Source organism: Nicotiana tabacum, chromosome 9 (genome assembly GCF_000715075.1).
Source record: "Nicotiana tabacum cultivar K326 chromosome 9, ASM71507v2, whole genome shotgun sequence".
Lineage (NCBI taxonomy): Eukaryota > Viridiplantae > Streptophyta > Magnoliopsida > Solanales > Solanaceae > Nicotiana > Nicotiana tabacum.
In genome coordinates, this window is record NC_134088.1 from 33,542,495 (window position 1) to 33,553,111 (window position 10,617).

At 33.2% G+C, this 10,617-nt stretch overlaps 1 protein-coding gene across 1 annotated transcript; it reads right to left on the minus strand.

The window, feature by feature from the left end:
* Positions 1–5,756: 5,756 nt before the first annotated feature.
* On the minus strand, positions 5,757–10,099 carry LOC107781635 (DNA repair protein RAD51 homolog). Its single transcript, XM_016602373.2, has 9 exons — positions 9,840–10,099; positions 7,844–7,988; positions 7,649–7,759; positions 7,473–7,564; positions 7,266–7,360; positions 7,067–7,180; positions 6,327–6,456; positions 6,103–6,224; positions 5,757–6,025 (listed from the first exon to the last, which is right to left on the minus strand). The coding sequence occupies exons 1-9, from the start codon at positions 9,936–9,938 to the stop codon at positions 5,902–5,904; spliced, it is 1,032 nt and encodes a 343-aa protein (XP_016457859.1). The 5' UTR covers positions 9,939–10,099; the 3' UTR covers positions 5,757–5,901.
* Positions 10,100–10,617: the final 518 nt, after the last annotated feature.

Consider the following 10,617-nt stretch of genomic DNA (forward strand, 5'->3'; position numbering starts at 1 on the left):
ATAAGTATCTAAGCTTAAGTGCGACAAGTGTAAAGGAAAATGGATGTCACATGTTCTATAAATGTGCAACACACTTATGCTTGTGGGATAGAGAGAAAAGCATATGAGAGTGCATGTTTTGAGTTAGGAAAGAGTTTTTAAGTCTGTTATCAAGAGTGAAAATACCTAAGGTCAAGAGTGATCTTTTGTAGAGGGCTGTACTTTGATTTTGAGTTTCTTTGTATGCTCGAGTTAAATATAAAGTTGGGAAAAGAGTTTCTTGTATATTGTGCCTTGTGTTCTTGTTAATTTTCTGTTGCCTTCACTTAAATTTGTTGCCTAAATCAGTCCTAAACTTACTATGTTGAAAGCTGCCTAAAAATATTCTAAGTCCAAAGTTGCTGTAATTTTGGCTAAGTGTTGTGAGAAGGCTAAAGTTGGGCGTGAGGCCTGGCTACCGCACATGCTGGTTTTAAGGGATAAAAATCAGGCATGTGACCGATTCGATTTGGTTTAGCTAATCTATCATGGGTTGAGTCGGTTCAGTTTAATAGGTTTTAATATATTTTACAGAGAATTATATATTTTTTTATCGACAAGACAAGCAAAAAAAAAATATTTTCAATAAGATAAGTAGAGCTTCTTGTACAGAAAGAAAATAAATTTATACTAGTAAAAGCAACATTAATTTTCAATAGGAAAATCATTCCCTCTACTAGTACTAGCTCAAGCAAAGGTAATCTTGTATAAAGAAGAATTATCCACATTTTTAATTAATGTAAATGATAAAAATGAGCTTCATTCCCTAAATAAATTAATTGAAAAGATTAAGGAATAGATGAAAAAATGGAATGGGACTTCTTTGGGTAAATACTTATTCATACTCGGTGTTATACAATACCAATAAAAGCATAACATGTATTTGCAAAAAGAATTTTTGCTTCTTATATTCTGAATGTATCACTTTAAATGAAAAGACAAAGAATTTCTTGTTCCTCATATTCAAAAATCAACATACTTTATAATGGTCAATTGACCTTCAAAATAGTAACAAACTGTAATCTAATTAGAAAACAAAATAGCAGACTACTAATCAGAGTTTGTCTTTTATCCCTTCATGAAAAATTTAAGATTTTGCTTCACATTCAGCTAAACATGGAGGCCTGACTATTTTATAAATTCGCTCCTCTGTTCTACCCTTCCTCATAGCTAGTTTATCACAAATTAGAAGAAAAACAAGTAAAATTTTAGCTGAATTGATGGGTCAACCACCTGTTTCATCACAATTTTGGATCATACTATTTTACTCTCTTTTTTTCCTTCTCATAATTATACTTTAGCTATGAATGTCTTTAACGTTACTATTTTTTTTCTTTTTACCTTAAAGAAAAAGAGTAAATAAAATTTAAAATGGAAATCAAAATTCTAACATGCATCATTTGTGGAGCTTGAACCCCTTTTATGCTTTAATTTCTATTTTATAATTAACATACATATTTTTAGAATACTAGTTTCGTTGCCCGTGTATGTCAAATTTTATAGTACATTGTGTTGCAAAATTATATCTAACATTTTTTAAAATAAAGCTTTGAGAGATAAATATATATAAATAAATAAAGTACAAGTTTGTATGAGTGATCAATTTAGATCGTGATAATTTGTTTGTTGATTGACTGAAAATAAAGTTGATTGAATATGAATTTCTTTTACTTATTTTGATTTTATTAGGTTCAAACAAATAATAAAGTGTATCTCGCCTAATACTTTCTTACATTTACTACTTTCGTTGTATGTTCGTTTCATCTGTTTAGATTGCTCTGTCATGATCAAGACTCTTGTTGTCGATATTGATCTTGAAAGGGCAACGATATTGTAAACACAATCGAATATTTGGGATTGTTTGACCATGTACTCCATTATCATTGCCAAATATAAATACATGAAAAGTTGTTTTAAACAAGTTTAAAAGGATATCCATCGTTGTCACGGGGAAGAAGTTGAAATCATCTTCTTGTTAGTAACTATTTAAATCTTCTATAGAGTCAAAACTAAGTATGCTTTATTTTCGCTACACATTTTAGTGTAAACAATTTTTTTATGAAATGTCACAACTTCTCAATTAACAAAATTTCATGTGAAAGAACAAAATCTTTCTTCAAAGGCACATAAACTAACTGTTTAATTGGCAGGTTCATCAATTTCAATATTCATTTAGAAATTGATTTATAGAGTTTGAAAAATACATTATTTAAATAAATTATTAATCATAAGCCAAACATCCCACATTTTAAATATTTCAATTGTATTTTCATAATACATATGGAAATTCAAAGTTATAATCAACCATTCAAATGATACAAAGGGTGTTTGGCTAAGATTACAAGCTGGTCAAACTGGCTTGTAAACACCTTTTGGTTTATCTACGTATTTGGTAAATACCCAAAATTCTTATAAGCTAAAATCAGCCATAAGTCATAAGGTGGTCATCCCCAACTTATGGCTTTTTAACTTATAAACATTTTTAGTTTGACCAACACTTTTACTGGTTTATCCTTAATAATATTTTTTAATTTATAAATTACTTTTTCCAAAATAAATTTTCTGACTTTATCTTCATTCCATATTCGTTGTCAATTCTTTTCTTTACAAAGAATTTTTTTAATTTATTATCTTTAAAAAAGATTCAAGGGTATATTAGTGCTTTTAACCAAAAAAAAAGAGCCTATCAGCACTATTTTATCAAACAAATCAGCTGCTTATTATCAATTTCAATACTTTTATCCAAATATATAAATGCTTATTTTAAAAACTAATTTCAGCACTTAAAAAAAGATTTTCCGCACTTCAAGCTTATCAGCTATTCACAAACAGCTAATCCCAACGAGCTCATATTATCTTTTACGTAAGAAACATCAAACCTACAAAAGGTTATCTGCCTTTAAAATATAGACATCATTTGTTCTCATGATCTCAAAATATAAAACAATATCAAGTATAGATGATCGCGCCAAAAAGAATAAGCGGTCGCTGCAAATATAATCCGATCTAAGAGTCCGAAGTCGAATCCCACAGAGAACTAAGGTTTAACTACAAATGTTCCCTATCACTAAGAAGACAAGCTCGAACAATTCCTAAGTTATAAATATTAAGATTCTTATATCTAATTAACTAACAAATTAAAGTAGTAAACTAACAACTAAAGATACTAAGGGTTGGAGAAAATATTAAGGAGGTCTAGAGTTATGATTTTCCCAATTGTCGGAATCCTTCCTGCTACGTTTTTTTATAATTTTGCCTAAGTATTCTCTATCGATCGTGAGTACTTCGGGTGTCGTAATTCTCTCTCGAGCAACTACCACAAATTACTAAACATATTCTCTCGAACTACGCTAGATGACACTAATTCATCGCTCACTACGATCGCACAAAGTTTTCGTTATCTCTAATCCCGACTTTAAACCCTCCGTATTTATCTCTCACATACGTTAGGATTGTTGTTGTTCAATAACTACCTAAATATGTACCCTCTCTCACGCAATACACGCTAAACAGGTACAGTCAATTGATGGTCATTCAATCAACAACAATAAACACGTAGTTGAACAAGTAGAGAAATCCAATGGCTCAATTATATAAAAACGTTATAAGAATTCATCCTACAAAAGATTTCATCAAAACCCTAGATAATGAATTAGCTATTCATGATAGTATGCAAACTACAATACTAGAATTCATAACCAATAATGAAAATAGGAAGAGGGAAGTGAAAAACTCGTAGAAGAATTCTCCGTCTTGCTCCTAGCGTGTTCTTGCATCCTTAGGTCGAATCCCCTCTCAAAAACGCCCCCTCCCCCCCTTCTTAGACATGTTTAAGGAGTATTTATAGGCTAGGGTTGAAGTCCTTGAGTACAAATCTGGGTCGGAGTCTTTTAATCCACGCACTTTTGATCACCATGCTATAGACCTCGCGAGGCCGGTTATAGCACGGTCATCCTGGCTACGGAGCTGGCTACGCCTGGGCTGTAGCACAGTCAAGCTGGCTATGCTTGGCATGTAGCACTGTTTGGGTACTTGGTATTTTTGTGCTCTTTTCTTGTATTTTCGTCCTCTTTTTGTGCAACCTTCACTCATCTTTGTCTTCCGATGCTCCGACGTATAAAACAACACAATTTAGTTCAAGTGTCGCACAATTAACCACTGAACTAACAACATGTAAGGCGAGTAATATACTAAAAATATAGCATTTTGGCCAAACATCAATAGACATGACCCAATCAATAAGTATATTTCATAGCGATCATCCATCAATTTGAAAGTAAATTTTATGTGATCTTTACACAAAAATAAGCAATCATAATCACACTAAAAATGTAATTTCTAAATTTCAGATAATCACATAAAAAATGTCTATCCTGTCGTATGTTGGATTCATCCAAAATCACAAAAGAATAGAAGGAGATAAAAATAGATAAGTAGAAAAGAAAACAGAAAACGGTTTTTGCAGTAGATAAAAATAAATAAGTAAAAAAGTTAGCAGTTTTTTTCAGTATTTTTCTAATCACTGAAAGTAAATTACCAACGTAGCTTTGATTGTAAAGGAAAGATTTCTTGTCAATTTGATGCACTTTTCAGACCAAACAAGCAACACATGCATTCTCTTGAATTCAGAATTTGAATCTAAAATATCATTATTCTACTCAATCGTAGACATCTACAGTGTAAAAAGAGTACTCGTAGACCCAATATTTGGATGAAGAGTCGAGGAGGGACTAATAAAAGAAGTGATTTGAAGTTGGAGAAGCAATTTAAGTAATCGAATGTTTTTACTATCTATACAAATAAAATACTATTAAGATAACAAAGATAAGTTGAATACTATTACTATTAAATTTAAATTATTTTGTTGAGCTCAAGATTTTTCACATAAAAAGGCTTGAAGGAAGTTCCATAGTAAAATATGAAAACTAAAGTAGTGCAACAAGTCTAAGAAGTTCCTAATATATAATTTCAAAAAGGAGAAAGAGAGAAGAATGCTATGTGAATGCTCCAATATAATTTCAGAAACAAGAAAGCAATAACTCACAAATTTATCACTTTAAAGGAAAAGGAAAAAATACTTCCCCTTTCTTGATTCTCTTCCGACATTCATGGACACATCCCAAAAAAGGGAAGGACGATTAAGGATGCTTATCGAGCAGATAATTACATTTAATGATTTGTCTCATCAATTATCGGATTATAAATATAATAATTCGCTAGTTATCCAATAGGACAAATGGTGTATTGGTATCGAATTAACGATTATCGGATAGTTTGTACTGCACTTATTATAAGTATTTCTTTTGGTTACATAGTTGTCCTATTGCATATCAAAAAAAAGGAAAGACTAAAAACTGGTAAATTCGACTGAAAACTTATATATAATCGGAATCCCTTACACCTACAAAACTTGAAGATATTTTCACAGATTTATTTTCTGATAATACTCCTGTAACTTCTATTGATCCCATATAAAAGTGTAAATGTAAAAATTCTTAACGGGTTAACGATTTATCCAATAAAAAAATTGAGTAATCCACCACCAAACCATTAAGTCATTAATTATAAAATTTAAATATGTTCACCAACGATAACCCAATACCAATAAGACATCGGTTCGGTTCACTTCAATTTTGAGCAACCCTAAGGATGATGGAATGTACCCTTTCTTTTATTTTAGGTTCTTTACCCCCCTTCCGCGAGATAAATATGAGAACATATGGAATGAGACGGTAAAAGGACTCAAAAGGAAACTACATTTACATTTGGTAGAAGGAAGGAATATTGTTCTACAAAAAGTGTACCACACACTTTTATGATGGTCAATTGACCTTGCAAAATGATGAAAACAAAAATAGTACATGGACAATTTGCAGTATACAGTTAGTCCTTTACATCAGTGACTCCTTCAGGAGATATTTGAAATCTTGCTTCAGCTTCAGCTAGACAAGGAGAACTGACTACTTTACAAATCCGCTCCTCCGCTCTACCCTTCCGCAGAGCTAGTCTGTCAGGAGTTATAAAAAAGAATTAAGTTAAAATTTCAGCTACCAAGCAAAGCTGCTGCTATTGGTAGTTGCATACCTCGTTGTAGAAGCATGTGCCATGATGTTGCCACCAATCGGTTTTATTTGAGGTCCAGCAAAAACAGCAGAACCATCCACTTGAGCAACGACTTGATTAGTAATAACAACAGCAACACCAAACTGCAACCATAAAAGTAAAGGTTTGACAGAAAAGTAAGTCAAGAATCTCTCATCTGATTCTGAAACATTAACCGCCACTAAAATGGAGACATGCTAAACTACCTCATCTGCTAACTTCTGAAGGCTTCTAAGAAACTTTGCAAGATGCATCTGCCTAGCAGACAACTCTCCTCTCCCTGAGAAATCAGTCCTATAAAGGGCTGTAGCACTGTCCACAATCATAAGAGCGAACCTGCCTCATCAAAACAGGTTTAAGAGTTAAGCTCCTAATATAAGAGGTCTTTTTTTATACCTGATGATATGAACTCAAATAACTGACAAAGCGACAACTTCACAGATTGACACCATAGATATAGAGGTATTAAGTATGCATGATCTTCAAAGAAGCAAATTTTTTATCAATGGGCTAACTTTTACATAGTAAGTTAATTCTATAACACTTCAAACAGATAAATCACTGGGTTTTTGTTAAGTGACCGAACAGATGAATCTAAACATGCATTAGATGTAGGACGGACATCCAAAATCAAACAAATGGAGAGCTGCTTCAAACTGGAACCCTCCAAGATACACTGATCAAGAGCTGGAATATTCTCTAAGCTATAATTTAGTCAATTTCTCGCCCAAAGCAACAGAACCACAGAAGATAGAGAAAAAAATGAGAGAAGGGCGACATAATTTGGAGAAAATTTCACCTTATGGCAACACCAAGAGGAAGCTATCAACTACAACAAATTACTATCCCACATTTTCAAAGCAAAAAGGCAAGCACATATTATGCATTCTTCATGCAGAGCTAGAAAGCAGCAACCAAATATAAGCATTTCTAGATAAAATTTTACCTGGTCTCCACCATCATTGAAGCTGCTTCCAGCAGAAGCCTTGATTGATGATCAGTATTATAAGCTCGAGCATAGGCTACATTCTCCAGAACATCAGCACCATTCAATCCAAACCTGCAGCATTTAACACCAATGATGACGAAAAGTTTGAACTTTATAATACAAGAAAAAATGTAAGTTGAGATTATAAATAGAAGACCTGTCTGCAATTTGTAGAAGTCTTTGCGGCCTGAAAGTACCTTCAGCATCAATGTACATTGCTTTCCCCTCACCACCTCCCTGATCTAACGGAAGCTAAAAAAAAGAGAGATAAAGAATGATATTTAAATGAATATTGTTTGTTACAAATTACAATTTGTAGCACCTTATTTATGGTTTTTCTAATAAAAGAACATTATCGCCGTACTTGACAAGTGACACACAGTGTGTGACACAGCTGAGTTTTTCCAGATCGGAACTCCCCATAAATTTCAGTAATGGATCCAGTTTCGATTCCTCCTGACAAATGAGAAAAAAAGCATGAGGTTGTGAGGCTAGAACAAATTCCAGGTCTAGAAGTTCACAAAAGAAATTGATATCTACCTTCTAATATCTTGTCAAGCTCTTTTGATCCAGAAGTTATCTGAATAATTTCAAGCCTCTGTGCATGGAGTTGGCTGGCACTAGTGAACCCCAAAGGCACTAATTTTGAAGCTGTTCATATGCAGCATTAAAAGGTTTAGTACTGATTACTCATAAGCAAATGCAGAAATGGAAGTTAAAAGAAGAGAAACATGCCTGCCTCAATTATCTTGTCGACTTTAGCTTCACTAATTCCTTTTATATGCAGAAGCTCCTTTCTTGGGGCATAACAAACAGATTCAACCGTGCATATACCGGCATCCTTGAGTTTTTTCACGTCTAGGGCTGCAATCCCTGATGCCTTGAGGACAAAACAGCTATATGCCTCAGTAATTACTGGACCATTTTCTTTTTAAGTTGGAAGAACTTACAGGGTGTCATTCAACAGAAACAACTATACTACAAGCTAGACTGGAAAAAGAAGAGCAAAGATATTGACTTTTAAATATTAACAATTCAAAGAAAATTCTAGGAAATGCCTGGTCCGGCTTTTATGCAATACCAGAAGCAGTAAAAATCCACAGGAAATATTATTCAACTATATGTAAATCTTTTTAAAACCTGCAGTATGAGCAATTTGTGATAAGTACAACAACAACAACAACAACCCAGTATAATCCCACTAGTGGGGTCTGGGGAGGGTAGTGTGTACGCAGACCTTACGCCTACCCTGGGGTAGAGAGTCTGTTTCCGATAGACCCTCGACTCCCTCTCTCCAAGAACTCCCCACCTTGCTCTTGGGGTGACTCGAACTCACAACCTCTTGGATAAGTATCTATCTAAATTACCATTATGATAAATATTCATCACCCAAGACTTAAAATTCTTCACAAAAATAAATAAACTGATCAATTCTTGTAAGAAGCAAAACTGAAAAGTCAATCGCATCACTCAGATGCAGACAAAATAAGTGACCGCCAACCCCCAATGCTCATATACCATATCATGCCTCAGGATGTTAGTCATTTTGTATCAAGTGCCTCTAAACAATCAGTTTTAGCGGTGCCCTTAATTCTGTACACTCCGATTGTAACCTACAAAATCTTCTTATGGAACTGATTCTAATTACTGACAACGAAAAAGATTGGAACAGCATTTCTACCAATGGAGTATCGTACAAGGGAGGAATTAAATTGATTGTAGAAAAAGAAAGCATTTATCCAGATTTTCAAGATCAGTGGTACGACTTCGAGAATCCATTTCACTTAATTTTTACTTTATCACACCAAATTTATTAAACAAACTTTTGTAACTAAAAAGTCAATCAACTTTGCCTAGTGTTACAGAAAGTCAATAAGCAACTTTTTTTATGCCACAGAAAGTCAATAAGCAATTTTCAAAAAGTCACTCAACTTTGTCTAAATAATAGTATGTCCACTGTCACCAGGTCTTCAGTGTATCCTCCTAGTGACCTTTTATGATACTTAGACAAAGTGGAGTGAAATGTTTGATTACAAAAAATAATAAAAAAAAGAGAAACATAGTAGTTTGTAACTTTCTATGACACTTGGGTGAAGTTGAGCAACTTTTTCTTTACAAAAGATAATTTAGTGACTTTGGCGCAATAATTTGAAAATTGAGTGACCGTTCATGAAATTAAACCTACTATAATGGGATAACTAAATTTAGATTCAAAACTCAGGCACTGCGTAGGATAGATAAAGGAACGGTAGAATCAACTGTAAAAGTATTAGCTTGAAATAATCCGCAAGAACACATCAAAACACAAACCCATTTCAGACACAAGATTCCAAGAATTCAGAAACTGGGAATGCCCAAAAAATTATTTCCCTAGGGTTGAAAAGAACCGGGTCGGGTAAGATTCAACCACAAAGAAGAAAAATTCCCGTTTCATGAAATTCAGCCACAAAGAAGCACAATTCAAGATTCAAGATAAAACCCAGCTACAATGTCGAGTCTGAAGCCATAAACAATCATTAATTTAACATAAGAATGACTACCCCCAATTGGGCAAAACAAAAAAATAAAGCCACTTTCAAGATCTTGGCTTAGAGAAACGGGAAAATGGGTTTAGGAAAATATTATTAGCTTAGTCTAAGAATGATGTAGGACCAAGAGCGAAGCAGCAATAATCCCTAAATACAAGAATGAAAAGGGGGGAATCAGAAATGGGGGTGAAGGGGTTTGAGACCTGAAGTTGCTCAACAGGGAAAGGGCCATGTTGAACATCATCGCCTTCCTCGTTCTGCTCTTGCTGCATCGTCTTCTGATTCCTTTGCTGCTGCTCCATTGCTTCTTTTCTCTTGATGCTACTGAGATACAGATGAGTCTTTGTTGGGTTGAAAGAGAAGAAGAATTGGGGCGAATTTGGGGGGACGAATGGAAATATTTCAAAAGCGTGCCGAACCGCCAAACTAAAAGGTGAAGCTTGCTTTGTAAGCTGTGTAATGGAAGCGCATTTGGGCGGGTTTTCTTCTACAAATTTTAGACAAAATGACAAAAATGGTCACTCGTGTTTGGGATATATTGCATTCTAATTATTAGATTTAATGAGAACTGTAAGTAAATACATTTAGGGTATGTTTGGAAAGCCGTCCGATAATTGAAATTAATGTAAAAGTATTATAATTATAAGGACCTATTTGTTTGTCATAGTATAATTATAAGTTTATTGTTTGGTTGCACAAGTGTAATTACACAATTAGATTAAATTTTAAATGAAGTAATTATCAAAACTTAAAAGTTAATATAATAAATATATGCCTATAAATGATTTTTTATAAGTATAAAAAAGAGAATATTTTTGGTATTTAAGATGCATATTTTTTCTTGAATATAAATTAATTAGTAATCATATATTTATAACTAATATTGTAAAAATAATTGATATATATTTTTCAAATTAATAATATTTAGTTTAATTAATTATAAAAACTAAAAACATACGGTTTGTAAGGACATCATGGAAT